At 44.4% G+C, this 24665-nt stretch overlaps 4 protein-coding genes across 4 annotated transcripts; 1 reads left to right on the top strand and 3 right to left on the bottom strand.

The window, feature by feature from the left end:
• Positions 1 to 7562: 7562 nt before the first annotated feature.
• Positions 7563 to 8219, top strand: CCR75_009125 (uncharacterized protein; the record flags this gene model as incomplete). Its single annotated transcript, XM_067967170.1, has 1 exon — positions 7563 to 8219. The coding sequence occupies one exon, from the start codon at positions 7563 to 7565 to the stop codon at positions 8217 to 8219; it is 657 nt and encodes a 218-aa protein (XP_067819120.1).
• A 1644-nt stretch (positions 8220 to 9863) lies between these two features.
• On the bottom strand, positions 9864 to 12587 carry CCR75_009124 (uncharacterized protein; the record flags this gene model as incomplete). Its single annotated transcript, XM_067967169.1, has 1 exon — positions 9864 to 12587. The coding sequence occupies one exon, from the start codon at positions 12585 to 12587 to the stop codon at positions 9864 to 9866; it is 2724 nt and encodes a 907-aa protein (XP_067819121.1).
• A 544-nt stretch (positions 12588 to 13131) lies between these two features.
• Positions 13132 to 15249, bottom strand: CCR75_009123 (uncharacterized protein; the record flags this gene model as incomplete). The annotated part of the gene is made up of 1 exon (XM_067967168.1): positions 13132 to 15249. The coding sequence occupies one exon, from the start codon at positions 15247 to 15249 to the stop codon at positions 13132 to 13134; it is 2118 nt and encodes a 705-aa protein (XP_067819122.1).
• Positions 15250 to 15520: 271 nt separating this feature from the next.
• CCR75_009122 (uncharacterized protein) lies at positions 15521 to 19264 on the bottom strand (the record flags this gene model as incomplete). The annotated part of the gene is made up of 4 exons (XM_067967167.1): positions 15521 to 17773; positions 17827 to 18488; positions 18553 to 18738; positions 18798 to 19264. 4 exons carry the CDS (start codon positions 19262 to 19264, stop codon positions 15705 to 15707), a joined length of 3384 nt encoding a protein of 1127 aa, XP_067819123.1. The 3' UTR covers positions 15521 to 15704.
• Between the last annotated feature and the right edge of the window lie 5401 nt (positions 19265 to 24665).

A 24665-nucleotide genomic window follows, 5' to 3' on the forward strand; every position in this document is an offset into this window, starting at 1 on the left:
TCATGAAATTGACTTGGTCAATACTGTGTCACACGACAGCGGCCTTTATCAAGGGAACAGTGTGACGTCATTAACGATTTCTTTCGTGCTAAGTACGAGGCGGGAATGGTACCCCGAGAGCAAATTTCCCCATTCGACACCAAAATTTTGTGTCAAAAAGCAAAAGGGTAAATAACGCATTGTACATGCTTATAATAAGCTGAATGCTGCCTCTATACCAGCACAAAACGTTATTCCTAGAACGGATGTTCAGAACAATGTGGTGGGATGTACAATGTACAGTGCACTTGACGGAGTCGATGGTCATGCGAACTAGCGTTATCCCGCTTACAGCGGTTAGCAGCACAGGCAGTATGCTATGGGAGTGGCTGGTTATGCCACAAGGGCTTTCCAACGCCCCGGCAACATTTAATCGTCTAGTGACGCAACTGTTTCGCCCTCATCGAGGTTATGCACAGACTTATTTCGATGACATTTTTGTCCATAGTCGTGCGGAGCAGGGTCGGTCGGATATGGAAAACCATTTAGACCATTTGCGAGCAGTGCTCGAGTGCATGCGCACAAACAAATTGTATGCCAATGCATCTAAATGCATTTTTGGCGCAGACGAAATTCCTTTTTTAGGATGCTTCATTGGAAAGCGAGGCCTTAGAGCGGATCCCGCTAAGGTAAAAGCCATAGTAGATTGGCCGGTTCCTAAAAACCAAAAGGATTTGCGTAAGTGGTTGGGTCTCGCCAATTATTTACACAAATATAGCGAAAATTACGCTGATATGGCTAGGCCATTATCTAATCTCCTTAAAAAGGATACAGAATGGTGCTGGACTAGCACCGAAAATAATGCTTTTCGAGCAGTTAAGGATAGTCTTATCCATGCCCCGATTCTGGCACTGCCAAACCCAAATTGGCCTTTCAGTGTCGTCTGTGACGCATCAGATTTTGCCATTGGCAGTGCTCTGTTACAAACAGATGTTGATGGGCATGAACGTGTTATTGCGTTCGAGTCTAGACAGCTTAAAGCTGCGGAAAAGAACTACCCAGTTCATGACAAAGAGTTACTTGCTATGAAGTATGCTCTCGTCAAATTCAGAGTTCATCTGCTCGGCTCTAAGCCGTTTGTGATATATACAGATCACGCATCATTACGCACGGCGACGAAGTCGCCCCATCTCTCACAGAGAATGGCCCGATGGCTATCCTTTTTATCGCGGAATACAACTTCGAGGTGAAGTATGAGCCCGGCAAGCAGAATGCTTTGGCCGAAGAGTTATCACGCAGGCCGGATTATGAGCTCTCTCATTTAACGACTATCTTGTCGCCTATTCCTGAATTAATCCGTTCGGCTTACGCCAAGGATGAACAGTGTGTAGCTCTGCTATGAGCTGGAAAGAACTCTAATTCAGGTATTAAATTGCCGGCACGTTTGCGTGCAAGGTTACATCGATTTTCTATCGATAACGACCTGTTGCTATAGTGCACAGACATCGCGGATCCTCCGCGTATCGTTGTTCCTCATGATGAGGATTTGAAGTACTGGATCCTATATGAGGCACAGGATACTGTCCTTGGTGGTCATGTCGGTAGAGAAAAGACCAACGGCTCTGTCAGCCAGAGTTATTGGTGGCCCAAACTTTATAAATGGGTCAGCAAATATGTTCGCACATGCGAAACGTGCCAACGGGTTAAACCCTCGGCACATGCTGCTGCGTCACTGGCGAGTCTTCCCGTCCCCATAGGATGCTGGGAGTCCATTATTTTGAATTTTGTTTTTGGGGTATCGAAAGATTCAGCCGGTAACTCCGGTATAGGGGTCTTTGTTGACCGTTTGAGCAAAACGGTTCACGTAGCGGCCGTGCCGGATTCCATTGATGGAGAGGGTACAGCTAAGCTGTTTATCAATCGCATGTTGCGACAATATGGTTTACCAGTGGCAATTGTCTCTGATCGGGATCCCCGTTTCACGGGTAAATTCCGGAAATCAATTTTCCGAGAGCTTGGCACCAGATTGGATATGTCCACTGCGGACCATCCGCAGACCGATGGTCAAACCGAACATGTCAATCGCGTCATTAAAGACGTCTTACGCAGCGTGTGTGCTCAGACACCAAAGAGCTGGAGCTCAATGCTCCCAGTAGTAGAATTTGCGTTAAATAACGCTGTTCATGCCTTTACCGGCTATACTTCGTTTTATATAAACGGTCTTACCCACCCGCGCGTTCCGTTAACGATACCACTGCGTGGTTCAGGGCTTGGTGGGGGAGAGTTGGCCGATAGGCTTGCTGATATCAGCCCTGTTACCGTTCGGAAACAAGTAAGCGAGTTACTTGCGACGCGATTTAGTGTCTTAAGACATGTAAGGGATACGATGGCTGATAGCCAAGACAAACAAAATGAACAAGCGGATGCCAAAGGCAGAAGCTGTATCAATTCTTATAAGGTCGGAGACCGAGCGTTATAAAGCTCTAAAAGCCTACGTACCAACTTGGTTTCCACGGTCTTCAAGACCAAATTACGCCCGCGCTTTATTGGACCATTTACGGTCGTGGCCAAGAAGGGCCTGGCTTATTCGCTAAACCTTCCCAGCAAGCTGCGTACACACCCAGTGTTTTACGTTGGCTTGCTTAAGCCATATCTGGACCCTTCCCACGTGGACTTGAAGGCGCTTGCGCCGAGACAGGCGGCCGTGCCGCAGATTGCTGCATCCTCACCAGAATACCCAGCTGGCCCTCTAAACGAGGCTGCTGACGCTCCAGCGTTGAAAGACGGTCCCAAACCGCCTCAAAAGAGCTCCCAAACCGAGCAAGGACCTCACGAAGAAGTTGCACCTCGTGCCGTAGAGCATCAAATGCTTCCGCCGAAATTTCGGCCCCATTCCGCGCTGCTTGATGCGCGGGGGAACCATCAGTTTCATGTGAAGAAACTTTTAAAGCGACGTCGTCGTGAGGGTCGAAACCAGTATCTGGTGAAGTGGCTAGGGTACCCCTCTTTTGAAAACTCTTGGGAGTTCGAGGTACCTATTCGGCAAGATTGCCCGTACGCCGTTGACGTTTTTGAGCGCCAAGCTCAGGGTCAACTCGCGTCAAACGACGCTTCCTACCACTAAACGTGGGATTAGGTGGATCCAAAGCCTCAGTGCGGCTTCGATCCTTGGTTGTACTGTCAACCGAAGCACTGAAATATCGGCTAGGCCTTTCTTCGTTTTGTGGCATAAATGCCGAACGTAACTGGCCTTTGGCCTTAAGCTTAGCAAAGTCGAAGCGAAGCTTCCGTTCCAAACGAACATCACCTCTATCCGCAGACTCTCTGATATTCCAAATATTACGGAGTTTGCGGGCCCGGTGAACTCATATCTCAAATGAGACTTCATTTTCAGTTCTTGTTTCGTTTGGAAACAAAACGATCGGAATTTCCCTCATGGAGGTCACCGAAGCCCTACGGGCTTGATCACGTAAACGCGTCAGATACTGGCTTCGCGGCATTACCTTCGGCGTAAGGTATTGCTCATGAAGAGCGTCGCGAGCAGCGATCTCCTCCGGCATCCTCGCCGGGTCACCAGAGATCCAGATGGCCAAGCTATGACTTGCTATCTCTTTGAGACGCTCGTCCGCACTAAGCGGACTGAATCGATATTTACTATGAGCCTTAGCTTTCGCTTTTTCAAAAGCTCGACGACGAGCTCTTTCCTCTATGAGGATTATCTGCTCTTGCTCTTCCTCGAGCGGATTCGTATGATGTTCGACTCAGGGTCCCTGTCCTGCTCAATGCAGTTAAGACATCAGCGGCATCACGTTCTGGGAACGGATTCGGGGTTCGCCGACGTTTGTTCGGAGGAGAAGGCGTGAGCGAACGCCGCTCTTTTTCCTCCTCCTCTGACTGAGAGTGACTTTCAAAGTCCACCATTCCCTCATCGTCGAGAAAGGAGCTCAGAGTCTGTGACTCACGCTTGATTGTCATTAGACAAAGGAATGGAAAACACAACCAAACGGTTAGCTGTTTAGGTTCGAACCTCAAGAGGAAATGAAGCGAATGTTGTCACTCGGTATCAACAGTCTGATGGGGGAGGGTGTAATGGGGCACACATCGGTTGGAGAACCGTTGTTGTGGTACATTTACTTTATGGGTAAAATACACCATTATCTAATTTTAAAATAGTTAGTGACTTAAATCCCATTTATTATGGGTAATAAATGTGGTCGCCGCCAGATATAAATCTGGCGGCCAAAATCTATTATTTAATTAGCTAGGGTAAGGTTTTTAGATTTAAATAATTAAATAAAGTTCAGTTCCCCTTTTGATCTTGAAGCGTTAAGTGCCTTCCTAAGGCTTGCGCATTGATCTGTAAGAGATAGAAGCCTTTTTAAGGTATATTCTCTTGGGCACTAGTTGCCACTTGGTTCTACGACCCCCTGAATCCCTTGAACTAGTATTCCTTAAGCTTTGATAGCTTGTACGACTCCCTGAGTTGTTAAACTCATTAGTTCAATAGAACTAAGTGACTCTATAAGTCTGAAAGTCTTCCTCTGACATTAGGAGCGAGGTATCTCCGCTACAGTTAATGTTAACTTAATTATAAACTAATACTAAAAACGCAATTGAAATCTTTTCTCTCTTTGTTTGCGTTTACAGCTGATTAGTCTGCGGGATAAATAGTATAATGGCCATATACCTATTTATGGATAAGATTTCTGAACATTACTATATAAAGTAATATCCTTCAAATATTATCTACCTTTTAAATAATATATTAGTTAACAGCCATTAAGTGTTAGTTTCATGTTACAATACACCCCGTTACAACAAAGGGCTACCAGGTGAACCGGGGCACTGCCGACTTCTGCTGCTTTAGCGCAAGTCCACTTCGCACTGCCTCAATGCGAATGGTGCCCCACGTCACTTCACGTACGTACGTGCAGAGGAAGACTCTCTTTAAAACACTTGCGTCAAAGAGGGTTAAAATATAATGTAATCATAAATAAGTTTTTCTGTTTGTATCTATTTAATACATTTATAATTATAGACTAATACAAAACATGTAATTAAGTTTTATCTGTTTCTCTTTGCGCGTGTCCAGCGCTGACTGGATCGCGGAGAAAGTAGATATAATGGCTTGTATCTACCAAGGATAAGCTTTCCGAATATTACTTTGTAAAGTAATATTCTCTACCTTTGAGATAATATATTAATTCACAACCTTTAAGTGTCGATTTTATGTAACGATACACCCCGTTACACAGAGACTATCTTTCTGTGGGCGCCCTATGATGGACACATTCGCTGTCTTTAAAGCCAAGCTGGGCAACAACACATAGTTTAATTTAGGCTAGCCTATATTTGATTGCTTACAAGTTTTCCTGACAAGAATTTCCTAAATCTAGTGATCCAGGTATCCACGTGTATTTGACCCATCTCTATTCTTGTAATTTTAATCGCCTTCAAAATTTTCATGATACATTTATTACTTTGGTAAATTAATGCTCAGTAATAATCGAGCTTTTGCTTTTCTGAGAACATTGCTTTGGGCCGAATTGCTTCTCTTTTTATTAGAAAAAATGAGTTATTAACTTTGATGAGAGGATGGCGGAGTCTTTCTCTTGCTCAGCACAAAGCCAATACAGCTAGCCGCTTTCTTGCCCAACGGATCCCCTACTGCTTCAAGGTGCAAGCCACGTCAAGCAAGGTAAAGCACGCACGCCTACTGTTGCCAAACATATTTTCACTGGCTCAGACGTACAGCAACAACTGGGAGGTGAGAGGACACGGGGATAGGTACGACAAGGGTTGCGCAGTACTGTAACTTACATGATGTGTCGACACATCGAACCATCACTAGAATTTGCTTACACCCACTTCGAAGCTCAGCAACAAACATGAGCTGTTTAAGCACATTCGATAAGGTTATGTACCAAGCCCGGCACCAACACACAGTCACTTTTCGTTAACATGCATTACTGTTCCTTTTGTGAACCTTTAACATCGACCATGCCGCTCTCTCGGTCTCAGTATTTTGCGTCACTGTAGTAATGACTTGAGCGTGGCTTTGCATAACATGTGTGCATAGATTTCGAAACATCATTTCCTTGTTCCCTTCACAATAGCTGCGTTTGATATTTTGATTAGGCATCAAGCCGCTACTAACTAGCTGAATTTCTACTTTTTATATATGATCAGGAGCAAATTGCATGCGCTGTCCGTAAACAACAAAACATTTGCTGCAAAAATGATAGCAAGTTGCCACGGTCTATCGATTGTTCGCACCGAAATATTAACTTTACAGTTAGGGAGTCAAAAAACCACGAAAATTTATGATTATGGCATAGCTCTCAGCATCGATCTGTAGCAATGTAGATGCCCCCTTTGCTAGATTGAATACCAAACTGATGCTCATTTTGATTTTACGAAAGTAATTATCGAGGGCTCGTCTCTGATCTTACAGCTAATGCAATTCGACGACTTTGTACGGTACATGAGAAGCACTTTCCCATGCTGCTCATTTAGTACTGTACTGATTATTGCTTCGACGCTTAAGGCCATCTATAAAAGTGCCATCACGCAGTTTTCTATTGCAATCTCTTAAAACAAAGCCGATACGGCATGACAATTTACGCCAAGCAAATCCCAGGCGGCTTCATTCAAAGCTTAATCCAATCCAAGCAAAATCGCGCACGACTGTTAAGCAGCTGGAGGAACTTTTAAAGGAGTGCAACAGCTGCGAGGTGAGGTGGTAAGCATGTGGGCATGCTGAGAATGGAGAATTAAAAGGACGTACGACATGGGCTCACCCCTCTCTGCACTGCAAATTGTATCCATGGAAGATTTACGATGTTAGGTTGTACATGCTTTTCCCATCGAGCCTAGCGCCCAACACGGACAAGAGTGCGCATACCCATTAAAGTGTTTTCAACGGCGACTCTCTTTTTGAAGACTTTCACGACCAAGCGCATCTGCCTAATGACATATATAGTAAAAGAATACAATTAACAAGCTTCGGTAATTTCATTCTGTGAATAGGAGTATAATAACATCTGTGTTTATAATCATCTGTTCGAGTCTCATGGACTATTCTATAAAATTATATTATTTAAGATGGCCGTCGTCGGACTCAACAGAAGATCGTCTAAGGAGAAGTGGCTAATTTGACTTTCTAAATTGAGTTCGTTGTGTTGTTGACATACATGCTTGAATTAAATAAATAATCCCACAGGGTTCTTCTACTAAAAGGTACTTAAATTTCTTGTGCATTTCATTAAGTGGGGGTCTGCAATGCTCGCGCTGTACAAAGTAGCTTTAAAGCTAAGTACAAGTCGCGATCTTAGTGTTTCATTCGCGGCGCAAGACGTGGCGTCAAAAGAGTAATTGTTAATCTTCTATAATAGGTCCATCACCACCGTTCAAGAACAAGAAAACGTACATCCAGATGTTGTGACAGCGCGGTTTTGCGCGGGCCCCATCAGTGGTTGGCCACATGTCTTGAGCTTCACATTAATTAGCGGCATTCGCTTCAACTCATTTGTGAATTCGAGCATTAGCAATAACTCTACCAAATAACAAGCTGCAGCAACACCATGTCTGCTACCACTGCTTCCCAGCCGATTCACTTTATCAGCCAACCACATTTTCGTGCTTCGCACCAGGATCGACCGTTTGCATGCCCTGTACCGCTGTGCGATGGTCGTTTTCATCGCAAATTTACGCTGCACGAGCACATGAAGACGCACACGGGTGAGCAACCTCACAAGTGTCCTTTAAAATCTTGTGGCAAGCGATTTAGTACGTCTGGCAACTTGGCACGTCACAAGCGCTTGCATTCCCTGCACAAGATGGAGTGCCCCGTGCTGGGCTGCTCACGCATCTTTACGAGCAACGATATGCTGGCGAAACACCAAAAGGTGCATACTGGCAGCTGTGTTCACACCTGTTCGATTGACGGATGCGGCAAAACGTTCAGTACGGCCGGAAACCTCACGAGACACGTAAAGACGCAACACCGAGCGGTATTACTGCTGGCAAACTCTCGTCAACGGCTCCAGCCAAAGCCATTTGAAATGGAAGCTTCCATTAGGATGAATCAATTACTTTATGAGGAATTTCCCGTGTTGGACTTTAGCGCCATGATGTTCCTGTCTCCAATAGAAGAGCCGATGCAGCAAGCTTCATTTCTAGACACGCCGACTATTCTGTCGGACCAGGACGTAAAGGATCTCCTCGAGTGTTTGTTTTGAGTAGGGTACACACAATATTGATGTGAATGTTAGTTACAGCTTCTGGTACATATTTAAAAGCAACAATGAAAATACAATACATATTGCCTTTGATCGCTCGAGTTTTGTTCCACAAAAATGATCGTAATGAAACACTGGAGAACAATGTATTTATTGGCTTTTCGTCTTGTTTGTGCGACAAATACCGACTTAATCATCAACGATTAGCTTTCATTTCTAGTCCGACATGTGTGCTTATAATGGATGAACACACCAAATGGATAGATGCTCATTGCGAATCTTATCATCAATTCACTGTACCGTACTGTCCGTGCGGCATTTGATATTGGACAATTCACAGCGAGAAACGTAAGAACGAGGAAGCTGATGAAAATGACATTGGCAATACATCATCATGTGTACTTAATTTCGAAAGGTACTCTTTGGAGCCTTTCGGGAAGTACACTTCAACAAATGAATCTGCAGATATTCAAAAATAAAACAATCTTAACAAAATGTCAGCATGATTTTGAATTTGTCCACAGAATTTCTGTCGCCATATGTACCTCGACAAGTAAGTTCCAATGTATGACTTGGTCACAATTAACTCGAAATATTTCTTTAGATGCTCTTTCAAAACCTCACCTTATTGATGTCATATTATACTTGGCCTTAACTCAATCATGCCGAGAATGATATAGAATCATAACATGCTTGGCACGAGTTTCATTTTCTTCATCTGTTGCAATAACAGTTGCACTTTGATTGTCGTCATGCACAATGCCTGAAATCATCAATAGAGTAGTCCACAATGCTATCTGAATGCACAGAAAGTGCCAGCTTCCGCAGAAGGTAGCACTTCGCAATATGCTAATTGGCTTGAAAATCACCTGGGATCATTACTCGTCACCAGAGCTCTGAAGTCGAATGCCTTTATTACTTTCCTATCAGCAACTTTACTCGATTGTGAATACTTCGCTGAAGAAAGAAGCTCTCAAATGCTTCGACAGTCGTCTGTACATGCGTGTGTTTTCATTTGCGAAGGCATGTCATTAACTTTCAGCAGAATGCTTGGCAATACTTTTACTTGGGGCTTCGTTGCATTGATGTTTTCTAGTATCTTTTCTTGACGATCGATGTGCGAGATGTTGAAATTAACAAACTCGCACAAAAAATTGTCCTCAATGAGGATACATTTCGTCTCAGGCGTGCTTGGGCTCATAATCTTTTTTATTATCCGGCAGCATGAAGAGCGGTAGCAATGGACGTGGAAGTAATATAACTAATTTTGAACTTTTACATTTATAAATAAACCAACCTTGAAATTCTGCCAAAGACTAAATCGCTTGCGAAATCAAAAGAATTATTTTTTCAAATTGTATTAGAAAGTCATTCAAAATCGTAATTATATCGAACACTTTTCTTTACGCCAGGGCTAATCAGTCTGCACGTTTACTGCGCTACATGTGACTACTTAATCTGAAACAAATAGTTTTTTTTAACGTCATATTAATAATAGCAATTTTCGCTCACACAGCATTGCTTTACAATTCAGGAACCAGCCCTACATTTGCTTCTTTGAGAAATTCTTAGCATCAATAAGTTTTAAAAGTTGTTATCGGTATCTTTCACTTCAGCAAAACGATAATTGTAAATCAAGCTTTTTCAAGAAGTGATAAGTATTGTGCTACCACTGGTACTATTCCGGCTTTCAATCTCCCCCGCTTTTGCTGCACCATCAAAAGACGCTATATACCCAATGGCTGCCTCGAGCATGGTAGCATAATACCCCGTCTCGCCAATCATAAGCGCAGTAATCATCGTCTCGCTAATTAAATGGCGAGCTACAATGACGCTTCGCAATTGACAGCGAGCCAGCACAAAGATAAATATCGGCAAAAAGTCATCGGCTGCCATTGGCGTCGGCTGCATCGAGCTATTAATCGAGACATCGTGTTCTCTGCTGTGAGTTTCGTAAATACAACGTGCTACTTCCACAAGCACAGCAGCCTTTTCAGAAGGTAACGAATAATTATCCATGGTATTAAGTACTGCCACCGCAATCTTCCACTCGGACGTGGACTGATGGGATAATTGAATTTCCAAGAAATTTTGAGGATACGACGCAACTTGAGCTCGCAATCGTTCAAATCGCTCCTCTTCTTCCTGCCATTGGCTTCGAGTGGAGCCCAATCCAGCTCCCAGTAACTGATAAATAATTTCTTGCAGAGCAATAAATGCTCGTCGTTCGAGTTTATACAAAGCCGCACGTCGTACCAATGCCCACTCGTCTTCACTTACAGCAAATTCGCTATTTAAAGTTGCATCTCCAACGAGTGCGCTTGCACCTGCAACAGCACACAAATGTTCCATGATCAGCTCCAATGATCGTTCCAAAAAGAATCGATAATTTTTCAAAGCCAAAAGACTGCGAGCATCTTGAAGAGCTGTGACTTGAGGCAATGCCTCCAACGATCCTTCCCGAACTTCGTGATAGCTGTCGGATTCGTAGCTACTTGTTCCTGGTGCCCATGGCTCCGATAGTCGCATCCAAGCCGATGCACCCATTGCTGTGACAGATGAAGTCGCGCGACGCTCATATTTTTGGCGAAAATGGACCAAGAAACTCGAAATATGTTGCCGCATCGTGCCACTCGCTAAAAAGTGATCGCATTCACGCAACAACGAGCGCATTGCCATTGAAGCAGAGCTTACGGCACTCAATACACCACCTGGCTTTGCATGTAACGACGCCCATAGTCGCAAGACATCGCTTCCAGTGCTGCTAGTCCGGCCTCTTGTGCGTTGTAGAAGTGAATGTTCGCTCGTATCCACGTCTCCGTCTTCTTCGTCCGTCAAAACGTCAGCAAATGCATTTCCATGTGCGTGGCTAATGCCACCTAAATTGTCACGCCACGATCGTCCATCCAGCGCCATTGCCTCCGCACTCAGTAATCGTCGTCGAGCGACACTTTCACGCAAATCAACGTACACTCCTGGTCCGTCACACGCTCCTCGTTGCGGATGATACGAGTTACGACACAGCAAGGCATCTTCGATACAATACATCCAATTTTCACGATCCCGAAGTTGCGGAGCTTGTAGCAATAAGGTATATTCAGGTCCAATTTGAATCGCAAAACTGGCATCGCGGCCACCGGCGACGTGGACATCGACATAATGCACACGTGCATGTGGATGAAAGAGCAACACTTCTCCTTTGAGTTTCGTACAACACGAGTCAGTATAATACCGCAACACGGATTTCTCAAGCACAAAGTAGCGTTCTTTCCAATTTTTGCGCACGTGGCCACGTTTTCGAAGCCATCCACTCATGGAATCGAGAAAAGCATCGTCAAACGCATTGAATGAAGGTCCAACGGATCGATTTCGAGGATTCAAATGCACGCGACGATAACGGACCCATTTCCGTCGACGTACTCGAAATCGTTTGCCTCCAGAGCTTGTACGAGACGACGACGGTAATTCTCGACAGACTGGTGACATGGATTGACTCATTGAGTCTATCGATCGTCCTCGAAAGCGATGCAATGGTCGAGGACGAAAGTTTGAAAAGCTCGAGGCAAATTGCCACCCGTCCACGGCGTCTCGTGGATTATCAGGAGGGATTTCCAAGTGCCATGGACTCACCCATGCCCATCGAGAGCCCATACACGCACTAGAAGTTGTAGCAGCGTGTCGTGACGTTCCAGAAGCCGTTGTCGCGGACCTGCTACGTTGTTTACGAGTATTCACAGTGACCCGGTCAATAGCGAGAGGTTCGGGCAATGCAATATCCGGGAATGTTGATGAAGGAGACCATTCTAGTAGCATTTCGGCATCATCTTGGGTTGCTTCTGTGCTCTGTGGATGTCGTTTACGTCGAAGCTTGGAGTGACGCACGACTCGCATGTATTTATCCGGGTCCAATGGAAGTAAATGGCCTTTTGAGCCCCATCCTAGTAGTAAATGGTATCGTTGATGCTCGTACACTTCTTCTGCTACGATCAAAGGTCGCTTGCTCTCGGAACGACAGCCAGAATAGAAATTCGGTGGCGTATTGTAGCCTGTGGTCTGCGACGCATGAATAGCACTTGCATACAAAGACGAGAATGATGTTGAAGTGTCCAAATTGTCGTGCTGAGATGGGCTTGTTGGGACGTGTGTGTCGACAAAACTCGGATTGCTGCCATCTAGAAAGCTACTGTTGTTGTTGCGAAGATTTAAAAGAAAACTGTTGGCATCGAGACTGCGAGAGGAAAAGGAAGCCGAAGCACTGGAGTAATCACCAGAGCGAGAAGATGACGGTGTACTTGCAACCGTGAGCCAGTACGACGCGTCCCGCGCGCTCACGAGCGGGCCGCCCGAGTCCGTGCGCGGCAGTGCCATGCTAAACTTGAACTCCTTTTTGTGCATATAGAAAGCAAAAGAAGTAACCAATCAGAAACCGTACGTACGAAACTTTTAACGGGAAGACTAAACGAGAAGCTCGCATACGTTAGAAACAGTAATTCTTGTAAAAAGGAGCAAAGTTGCCTCAGAAGACTGAATTTGCTCTGCTAGTCATATGTTTAACAATGCGCTGCAGCAACAGTAAAGAACTCTGGACATCAAAACTAGCAATACTAGCATTCAGCTTAATTGTCGGCTGCAGGGTGGCCAATTTTTTAATATTGTAAACGAAGATCAATAGACTTCACTGTCGTTATCAAACTGACGTAAATAGCTTTATCATGTCACAGACACGTATTTTTTAAGTTGCGCGCCATTATTTCTTACATCGTAACCGAAATTTGACGATAACATTTCAGCTATCGAACTCGTGATTTTGATACAAAATTAAGAATTTTAGAAACAAATTCAAAATGGATAACAGGATAGCCAAAAAAAACGCTGATCAACATCCAAGTTAATCTTATCGCTTCACTACCACTTAGAGTTCCACACCTCCTTCCCAATCACTCGGACTCATTCGTTGAAACGTAAGCTTTACAGGCGTCCGTCCCATCAAATTCGCAAAAAATTTCGTCAACACTGAGCCTGACCCTTCCAGCCCAAGCTCCGAGACATTCGTGTCGTCCACACGAATAAGCACGTCACCCGCTCGTACGCGATTAAAACTTTCGCACGTACTACGCTCCGTATTAAGCAGCATGCGCAAAAATAGCTGCGGTTCCTGAGTCCTGTCGTCAAACTCAAATTCGTTTTCCGTGTAAATATGCTGCACTGAAAACGCAAATTCGCCCGAGTTCCACGTCACGTCATAAAACAAGGTCGAGTCAAGTACAAAAGTCGATGATCCACTCGAAAGACCCGACAAGACGCCGATTGACGGTGGCAAATGGTTCTTCAAGTCCATTGGCGCACGTGTGAGCGAGCGACGAACGTAGCTGTAAGCTGATGGAGATTGAGCCATTTGATTGCTGCTTGTTCGGCCAGTTGTAGCAGGGCGTCGAGGACTACTCCCAAGTGCACGAGATGATGGAAAAGCTGAAGGCGTGGGGGTATACGATACGGGCGCTTGAGTATGTACCACTAGGTGGCTCTTACTTGCAGACACGACAGGAGAAGCAAGATCAGAGAGCGAATGACTGCTTGTGCGGCCTAACGCATAAAGTGCCAAGTCTTTAGCCGTTAATTTAACTGTCGATGCATCTTCATCCTCTTCCTTGACCGTTGATAATTCAATCCCGGAAGCTGCAATGTCTTCTTCCGTTAAATCGACATGACTCCTGGCATCTAAACAATTGCGGCTCTCGTCAGCTGCAAGCGCATCCAACTTGACTTTACGCACTCGCGCTTCCAGTATGGAATACTCAGCGTACGTCAATTTTTCCGAGTCACTATCAAACTCAAAACTGTCGTCGGTATCATACGTCGACGTATCGCCGTCATCTCCCTCGAATCGATTAGTGTCGCCATAGACTAGTTTCGAATCAATACTCGACTTCTCAGTTCCTGAAAGCACTTGTTTCGCAACTTTCGTCTCTCTCTTCAAATTCAAACCTTTCTTTCGATTCTCTTCAAACGCTTGTTTCGTGCATTGATCCATCGTTTCACGTTGAGCATCCGCAAATCGTTCTCGCGGTACAAACTCATCAAAAGCAGATACTTTAATATCCGATTTCGGTGGTGAAGTCATCATTAAACTTCGCCGTTCCACACTTGATGCTGGCATTGTCTGTGCTATTTCATTGTAAGCCGAAACTTTAATCGCAGAGCTTGGTGGTTTCTCCAGTAACGAAGGTCGCCCACGTAAAGTAGCCGCGGATACTGCAACAGCTGTAGTACAAGCATCCCGGCTCTTCATTTTGTCTTCTCGTTGGCGCTGGTACCGCGCTTCACGCTCATTGAGCTGTTGCTGACGTCGCATACGCTCTTCTTCGCGATTTCGTTCATGCTTTCCATGTGCATTATCACAAGTATCTTCATGTCCTTCAAACCGAACACGCGATGTCGGAGGACGAGCAAGATCTGCCCGCATAGCCGCCATGTGATCATTTATTGCAATGTTCGATGCAATATGTCGCGAATCTCGACGCTTGGCATCTTGTGATCGTTTTTCCACAGAAGATTTGGGTCGTGTTACAGTTGGACGTGGCTTGGCGTACACGAGATATGGCGTCGACAGGGGTGGAGGCCCGCCATTGAGTGGATCTGTGTCACTAAGCGAGTACTTGGACCTGCTTTTATACTGCTGGGATGCATATTGAAATGCCTGTTGTTTCTTGTGCTCTCGTCGTGTACATGGAAGGGAATGACGGCTCGAAGGCGGCAGAATCGCTGGATGAGTAAGCGTGGAGGGAGGCGTGTATTGCCGAGAAGTCGTGGCAGGCATGTCTTCTAACAGCACGCTCTTGACAGGGGGTGCACGAATTGCACTATCGTAGCCCGCGCGGACATGACTACCAGAGCTTCCCGAGGACGTGCGCGCAAGGCGGCGCTGTGCACGCTCAAGTTTCGAACGAATCTGGTCCATCATTGCGCGCTCGGCTGTAAGTGGCGCGTCTGCTGAAGATGGCGACGAGCAATAGCGCGACGTAGGTGCCATGACGGGAGACATCCGGTTATGGGGTGGATACATGAGCTCGGTGATGGCAGGCAAATGGGAATTTGTCAGAATGTGTGTGTTTTTTGGGTTCGTCTCTGCCAGTGGCAACAAGGGGTCGGGGTGTACCTCCAAGACTTGACAAGCAGCGAGTACTTGGAATTTGTAAGTAGAGCCGTTTCCTTGGAAATATCGGCCATCTGGAGCCGAACGACGGTGGATTTCTTTCCTTTCGCCATCGCATCGACGATGAGTTTCTTTTTAAGTGGATCCCTCAAAATGATTACGGTAGAATTCTCCGGATTATGGGTGCGCATATTATTTTATCGAAGAAAACGCCCGGTGCAAGGTTACGTACGACACGCAAACCATCTGGGAAAGAGAGACAAAAATTAAAGCACACGTATTTTTAAAAATTCAGAAAACCATCCGATTCTGTCGAACTTGATGGCACCGGATTACTCGTCACTATCACTCTCGGCGGTGTCTTCCTCGTCACTTTCTTCTTGTGCACTCTCGTCGTCTTCGCTCTCACTTTCTCGTTTATCAGCCTCAAGTGCTTGTTTCATTTTAGCTTCAAATTCTCCTTCCTTCTCGTGCATGCGACTTACTGCCGCCGTCTTGCTCCGACGTGAAGAAAGTTCCCGACGTACCGCTACCACTGGCGATTTGTCGTCCATGTCTTCGTCACTTTCCGACGAGCTTGACGAAACAAAACGCGTCTTGTGTCGCCGCTTTTTCTCTTGTTTCTGAAACGACTTTTCCAACTCGGTACTTGCTTTCAAAAGCACGTGATGTAGCACAACTTCTCGTTCGGTTACAAGACTGTGCGCCCACACTTGGTCTTGCTCCAGAGCCACAGTTTGCGGCCCAATATTCATTTGTACACGACATTGTTCTTTATAACTCGCACACGTCCGTTTCAACACGGCCTCAGCACTTCGAAGCAATCCTTTTTGAGCATGAAAGCATGCAAGAATTTCATAAAGCAAATACTTTAACAACGCAGCAGATCGTGGTTCATCTAACGTCACTTCGACCCATGCAATCATCTTTAAAAGAGTCTTTTGCCGACTCGTGACCAAATCTTGACGAATTCCTGCCATTGCAGCAACTTTTTCCAATGCCAACATTTCAAGACAAATTGTAATGCCAATGCGATTATGATGAGCACAGTGACGTCGCGTAGGCACGTTTTGGTGTTTAGTATCCGACATTTGGACACTAGTTGCTGACTCTTGAGCACGGTGGCTTAATAACTGCATGACATACTTTGCACACGCGCCGAGATCAAGCATTGTATCGTGCTCGAGTGTTAACTTTTCCATTGACTTTTGAATCAAATGCGTCGCGGCTTCTTCTAGTAGCATACAATTTACTGACGTTGCCATGACAAACGCAGGGAAAAACATACTCAAGAGCTGAAGGGAACGTGACTGAAAACCATAGTCGCTTTGTTGCTGGAGTTTTTGAAGCTTGGGACTAAAATACGTTTCTAATAAAATGGCGAGCACCGTGATATTATCAAGCCGATTCATCATGAACAATCGACAAAAACCTTCAACAACGGTACTTTGAAGATCCACGTCATCAACAGTGACAAGCTGGCCAAGATTAATAAAAATCGTGTCGAGATCAAGCATTTCAAGACCCGGTACCACGTCCGACTCGTCTTGATTTTCGTGGTCTTTCGTTACTTCCTCATGGCCACTTTGCTCGTTGGTGGGCTCGATTCGACCTCGTTCATTCCTCTCGCTTGAGCACGTTTTCTCATTTACTTTGCGTTTCTCTTCCGTTCGAGTCGTACCGAAAATATGCGGCAATAAATTGGTGAAGCTAAATGCCATATCCAAGATTGCTTGGACACACGTGTGCTTGACCTCACTCTCTTCTTCCGGATTATTTAATGCACGCCAAAAGACAACCAAGTACCGCTCGGCGAGACGCTTGTCCAGCAAACAGTAGAGTCCAAGATTTTCCAATCCAGCTTCACGCAACGCTGGAACATCGCTGTCGATTGCAGGAAGAATATAACGACCCATGCCACTGATAATAGGATCGCTTAAAGTATGTGACGTGAGTTTTAACAATTGAGCGACAATTTCAAGACATCGAAGCCAGTGTAAAACTCGTGGATCCTGCAAAAGTGCTTCTAATGCCGCCATTTCAATTCGAATGTCATTGTATTGCTGCGAATCAATCTCAAGCGTCTCTAAGGACTTTTCAAGCTCTTCAAACTTGATCTCTGCTGCCTCACGAGTTTCCTCGCTTAACTTGTGCAATTGCGGGCCAAACCTTTGTGCTGACGTCTCGGTCGTCGCGATGTCGTGGTGCAATAATTGGTTCTCCGTCTCGTCTTGTGGCATGGTCAATGTATCAATCTCGACAAGATCGTACATGTCCGAGACGATTTCAGCGACTACTTGAATAAACTCTTGTTCAGAGCTCTTTGAGTAAATACACGCCATTAACTCCATGATTCCTTGAATCAATTGACTATTTGTTTCCAGTTCCCGCAACAGTGTTTCTGCCGCACAATCATTAGTATTCATACAGTGTGCACAAACGAGCAAAACGTACGCAAGGCATCTAAAAGATTACGACGTCCGACTTCATCTTGATAGTCAAGTAAATGGCCCAATTCCAGCAACTGTTGCGCGATAACAAGGACGTTGCTCTCAACTGTGCACGTTGCCACGAGCATTTGACTAAAATCCGATACATTTGGCAACAACGCTGCTGCTTTGTCGACATTCTTTTCAATTTGTTGATAATACCAACATTGTTCTCGCCAGAAAAAGATGCTTTCCACCGTAAAAGCGTCGCTTGTTTTTGACATCATATCCAACGCATTAAACTCAACACGCGCTTCTCCCATCGCACGTGGTTGTTCCGAAAAATGCTCCAGTAACAACCGTGAGACTTTGGACCCAATTTCAGGATGCTGTTCAATCTCGAGCGCTTTAAGCAGCAAACGGGGCGAAGAATTACACTCTAGAAACCACGTTTTGACCACCATTTGCTCGCATGCTCGTCGTACACGCACCGCTCGGTCTTGCAATCCTTGGTCCAACAAATGCACACGGTCATGCACCGTAATGTCTTGTAATGACATACTACTACGAATTGTACGAAACGCAGCGAATCGTACGTCTTCATTCGTGTCTCGGATCCGGACAAGCAAGTCTTGATACAATTGCGGTGATATGGTCACGTTCAGCAGCGCTGCCTTGCGTACATCTCTATAAAAGAATAACACACGTAAGGATCACTCGTTTATAGTATCGTAGCGCAGGTCTTACGCACTTGGAGGGATCGGATTCTAGGAGTCTCTTGAGTTCTTGCGTCACAATATCTTCCTCGTTTGCTAGTAGCGGAAGGTCTTGACGTTGTAGCTTCTTGAGTCCGTAGATACTTTGAATACGCACGGACGTGAGTTTGTCCTTTAAGCGATTTAAAAGCGTGGTTCGAAGCTGCGTCGTGAGTTTTTCCCTGTCGCCACAAGAGTTAGACACTAGGAGATGCATTGCTTCCATTGTCTTGGCTCGTACTCAATATAATCAAGACGATTGACCACGATCTGTAGCATGTGACAAGATCGAAGTCGTACGACACGATCTTCGGCTTTAGTAGCGTCCATGAGTCGATGAAGTAGTTCTACGCGCAGCTCGTCCTTTCCCGAAGGCTCTTTGCTCTTGCTGGTCTTGCGACGGAAGAATTCGCCAATGAATGAGCTTATAGCCACAAGCACGACTTCGCTGACCTTGGAAGCAACGAGAACTCTGGCGACAGCCGTCCATAGGCCATCTAGAAACAATGCAAAGGCCTCCTCGACGACGCCGCGCTCGCCATCCTTCACCTCGTTGCAATAGAGCGCATGCAAGCGACGAACAGCAGGAACGAGCGTCCGCTGATACTCCAGACCCGACGAGTTGCGCAAATAGCCACTGGCTTCGACGGCCTGAAGCTGCACGTCCTGGAACACCTGCTGCAGCGTCACTGTCCACTCGGCGTTCATTGGTAATTTTCACGTTGAAAGGATTTCGTGTGTGACACATAATGTTGGTCCAGTGAAAATTGCCGAAAAGACAGGACAAAATGGACAAAATTACGAGATCGATGCAACATTTTTTATTTGAACGGGGCGTTACGAGGATGTCGTGTGTCATCCATTTGGTCACTTATCGCACAGAAAGGGGTTTCATTATGTATTTCTTGCTGGCTTCTTACCACTGGGGAGGTTTTGAGCACTACGCAAAAACACACACTTTATGATGATATGAAAAGCAGCGAGTACACGTACTTTTTCCAATATAGACGATGAGCGACAGATCACAGCTTCTTCTTGGCTCGCAAAACAAGCACTTAACTTGCTAACACTATCATCATACTGCATGCTGTAGGCCCGACCAGCTTCAATTTTTAATTCACAATCGGCTTTTATTATTTTCCGAGATGACAAACAAAAGGACGACACACAGAATTTGACCAAACTTAGCACAGTATGGCCACAAGAATTATTTTCATAGATTGTGACTTCGCACACATGGCAGCTAGAGACAAGGTAGTGTACCTTCTGTGCGCATGGCATATTAACAAAAGAATTGATCAAGTGCAAAAGATCCTTTCTTACGACGCTAGTGTGATGTTGATTTTTTGCAACTGGTGTGCCTTGTGGCCTCAAATATATATGGGAAATCTGGCTCAATGTTAGCAACAACAAGGGTAAGCATGTTATATACAAAGTGCATATCTCCATTTTTTTTACCTTCATGTATGCCTGAGCTCCTGCAACTTGTGGTGTTTCCTTGTTGTTAAAAGAAATGCAGCTCATTTTAGGTCCACGTATCTGCAACTGCTCTTTGCAGATGAGCCATATCTGGAAACATACCCAAGAACTCCAGGAAAAATCGAGAGTTTATCCGATTGTGGTTGATACATCTTCTGATATTTGCATCGCAAATAAAATATTCTTATTATTAGACAATAATTTTCTAATCTAATCTGTTTCAACCTATAATTTTTTAATGCACTTCCTAGAAAGCGTGCTATGAAAAAATGCTTGACAAAATTTGGAAAATTGGAGGAAAAATCTTGAGTTTACGCCGGATTCTTAAATTAGTATGGAAATGCCTTGTGTGCATATGCTTCGGGAGCTAGTTGATAAACATGATGACAACTAAAGATGGTTTTCATGGACAATGATATTTCCAAAATCGGAAAATCTATTTCTGACCAAGATTTGGACATGATTTTCCAACAGGAATTTATTAGCAAGCGCCTGCAATCATTGCCGATAGCAGAACAAATTAAAATTATTGCACTAGTTACTTAGCTTTTAAATGGGCAAGGAAATTATTAAAGCTCAAGTCTCCAGCCGTTAATTTTGAAAATCGTGGTCGCTCAAATGGTGCTAAAAACAAATCAAAGTGTACCACCAAGCGTGACCCATGGGCTTAGATACCAAACGGCAAAAAGTGGTAATTGTGGTGAGGTTGATTACAATAAGCGTAGGTGCCAAACGTCTTAATGAAGAATGAAGAAAAAACTTAATAGAGGTATGATCTTTCCATCTATCTGCAACTCTTTTTTTTCATCACATAAACTAACACAATCCCTAAAAGTATATTTCTGCTCTGCATCAAATTCTAATCCCAACTACCACAATTTCTGGTGATGGCAACTGTGGCTTTCGTGATATCGTGCACTGGCTATACGAATGGACTACCTTGAGAAAGATTAAAACGTTTTTGCTCAAGCGTTGGCTCCAGTCTCCTATTCCTTCATCATTTACTTTACCAAATGATAACTGCCAATTTGCTTTGCAAATATTAATGACAATTACTTCAAAGCTTTGCAAGTTAAAGGAGATTCACCGGCAACACCAGTCGTTGAGTATTGGAAAAGGATTATCACAACACAGGCCCCGACATGATTTCGCCAATGCTAAATTGCACACTAAATAGGTCATTTATACCAGCTTCACAACGGGCAGTCTTCTCGTAATAGCTTGTAGCTTACTTGACATGGGATCGTGGATGAAATAATTGCTGCGTGATGGCGTACACCATTTTAAAAAACAAACCAATGCAAGTCCGAGTATTGTCTATTGAAACAGGTAAAGAGAACGTCAAGTAATTGCTCAAGCTACTTTTTTCCGCGCGATGCGTTCAGAGTTATGGACTTTAACGCGAAGTAAAAATATTTTCTAGTTGTCATCGCCAGTAATTTAACGCCATTAAACGAAACTGCCGTGCTTCAACGTGGCGTCTATTGCGAACGTGTAAGCGACGACTTGGTCGCTTCGAAATATATAAAAGGGCATTAAACCAGTTGACCCCTTCTAAAGCGCAAAGCTTACGGTCAAGTATTTACATGTACAAGACAGGCAATATTGAACTGATGCGTCACAATCTCGATATTTAATTCAGCTTTGCGCAATAGCTTTCCCGAATTTCTCGAAAAGCTTTGCATGTGCAGTAATTGCGGTTGTGCTTGTGATGGCTTACTCCTATAAATACGAGCTATCTGCTGAATTTTTCGACCATAAGAGCCGCATCCGTGCGACCCCTGTCTTTTATCGAGGTTTATCCCCCTCCTCCATTGCCACCATTATATCAGCAGCATCTTCAAAAATTTTAAGCAAATTACCTTCTTGTAGAATGCTCGTTGTGCCCGGATTTTTAAGGCTGACTTTATGTTGTAAGCACGAGCTATGAGCGGCCAGTCAATGGAACTTTGGATCTGAATAAATTCCGACATCTGCGAAATGGAACATCATCCTTTTTGGGATTGATGCTAGCAATCTCATTCATTCTTGTATCGCAGGCCATACCATCGCGCGCCTGAATCAACGCATTTTTGTCCGCTTCTTTTAATAGTCCCCGATCTTGGACGCCTCAGAGCGTCGACTTTGCGATCCTCCAGCACAAGCACAAGGTAAAGTGTTATTTTCAAAAGTCTAACGCCTGCCACCGGTACATGTTCACAGCCGCGAGCATTGAACATCTTCCCATTCACAGCCGCGAGCATTGAACATCTTCCCATTCACAGCGATCATTTAACACCGTTTTATCACCATCCGCCTGCCTTAAAATTATACGCTACTTCGTTTTCAGATAAACGGTTGCAATGCAAATGAAAACGATTAGGAGCATTAAGCCTACCGCTTAATAATTTCTCTCTCGTTGGGTCCATAAGGGCTGAAAGCTCGAGTCATATTACTGTATTCGCGATATTGCGTTGGACTGCCCCCCTATTGTGCAGGCTAAGCTGCCTATACAAATGACACTCGAGCAGCAAGGCTTACCGATTAAAGTATTTTTGTGGTAACTTTGAGGGGTAAAATTTTTGAGCTTATCTTGATGGAAAAATAGGTCCTTGAAATTGTCGATTTTTAATGAATAGCTAGTGTGACATGAATGAACCAGTTGGATTTTATAAAATGATTAAATTGGTCATTGCTAATTGTATCACAATTCTGTGGTGCTAACAATACAAAGTGCAGAAGTGATACGCAAAGGGATGTCAAAGCTGCTGGAAAGCTAGTGCCAGGAAGGGGACAGACGTATTTTTATTAATTAATAGCCTTGCTACACATGCAAACGTCAAACGTTTCCGGCAGGCTTATGCAGCAACATTATTGTGAAGACCGACCTTATATGAATACAATTTTGCCGCGTGCAAATCTACGCAGAATTTATAAAGCATTGCGTAGATATACCGCCTGCTTTCACAATCAATGGTCTATGAAGTTATTATTGCTCTTGAATGCTAGCTAATATCTAAATAAAGTGTAACGACTTGCTTCACTGGAACTGTCGTAGCCTGTCGACAGGTGATTTGATTGTTCTTTCAGTCTGTCATCACTGACAGCTCACGCATCCATATACATTCAGCCATATTACGTTACTCGATGTGACGTCTTAGTCAGCTTGTAGATCATATGCTGCCTACAGTCCAGCAAGTGGTTCTCTAGCGAACTCCTAGTTAGGTACTGATGCAACTTGCAGGAATGGCTAATGCCCCTCAAGTCAGTTAGTATATACATTAAACTCTAAGGCTCCAAAAAAATACGACGAAAAATCACCGATATTAACTCCATTTCGATCCGAGGCACTGAAGGTGGCCTACTACGAATCAGCACGTAAGAAGTTGCTTTATAATATTTAGTGCAGTCGTAGGACCAAGTGAAACGCCGAAGGTTCAATTTAGGAGCTTGCAGGAATCATTCAGCACTTCAGAAACGATTAAACGTGCTCATCACGATTGACAGCAGCCATCGGAGCTTAGCCGAGCACGACAGACTCGATGGATACCGAGAATCGGTGAAGGCATGCGGGTCATGGAAACAGTCAGAGCGCATTTTTGTCCGAATGCTAAAATCACGAATGATGGGAGCTTGGAGACGCCAATTGCCGAATCAAGGAATACGTATATCTAAGCGGAAGCTTATTTTTTTGTCCCTCGCTAGGAGTCTTATACGCTCGGCTTCACAGGGAGGGGATGAGTCGCGCAATAAAAGATTCAGCAGCTGAATTGACTCATTCAGCTACACAAACTTTGGAAGCATTAACATCGCAAGCCGGTAAATTCAATTCGGGAGCATGCTGATCTAGCAGCAATCTTGACGGTGGCTGTCGCTCCATGCGAAACTGGTGCATCAAACGGAAAATAGTATTCTGTTCACTATGCTAAGGAAAAAATTAAAACGAGCAACTAATTCCGAAGCCCTTCTTCATATCCAAAAATATTACGAGTCTTACCTAAGTAAGGATAAAGTACAATTATTATTTCGGGATACAATACTAAAAAAGTGTTGAGTTTGAACTCCTTTCGCAGCTGACCTCCCTGTGAGTCAGTAGAAACAATGAAGTGGCCATTGAGCACGATAAGTAAAGTTCTTCGAAATTGTCAAAACGTATCGGCCTGTAAACAAGTTTCTCTCAAGTAGCTGTCATGAAATATCACACTTAATTGCTTACTTCCGGAAGTATCAAACGCTTTCCTTCATAGACTTTGATATTTTAGTTACACCGAATCGCAAAAAAAGCTCACATTCCGTTGAATAAGCTTAAATGTTGTTGCGAATGGTTGATAATGAGTCGGAGGAAGCGCAGCCCCAAAATTTAATTGCATGGTTCAAGAATAGCTGCGAACGTTCTAAGTGGAAGCGCAGCAGCTTCTTGCACGCTTCAGTAAAGCCACATATACTCGAGGTGATGAAATTCTGTCTCCTGAGCCCTGATGCTTGCGTCCAAGTTTTCCATACAAAAACGTATTAAATCTTGCTTATTAAATCATAAACGCGTACAATCCGTATGTTGCAGGAACCTTTTTGGTATGTCCCGGTGACGTTATCACAAATAGCAAGGAAAAGATTCACTTGCCAAAAAAATCAAATTATGTGTAAGAACCAT

The sequence above is a fragment of the Bremia lactucae genome, linkage group LG13 (genome assembly GCF_004359215.1).
Source record: "Bremia lactucae strain SF5 linkage group LG13, whole genome shotgun sequence".
Classification (NCBI taxonomy): Eukaryota; Oomycota; class Peronosporomycetes; order Peronosporales; family Peronosporaceae; genus Bremia; species Bremia lactucae.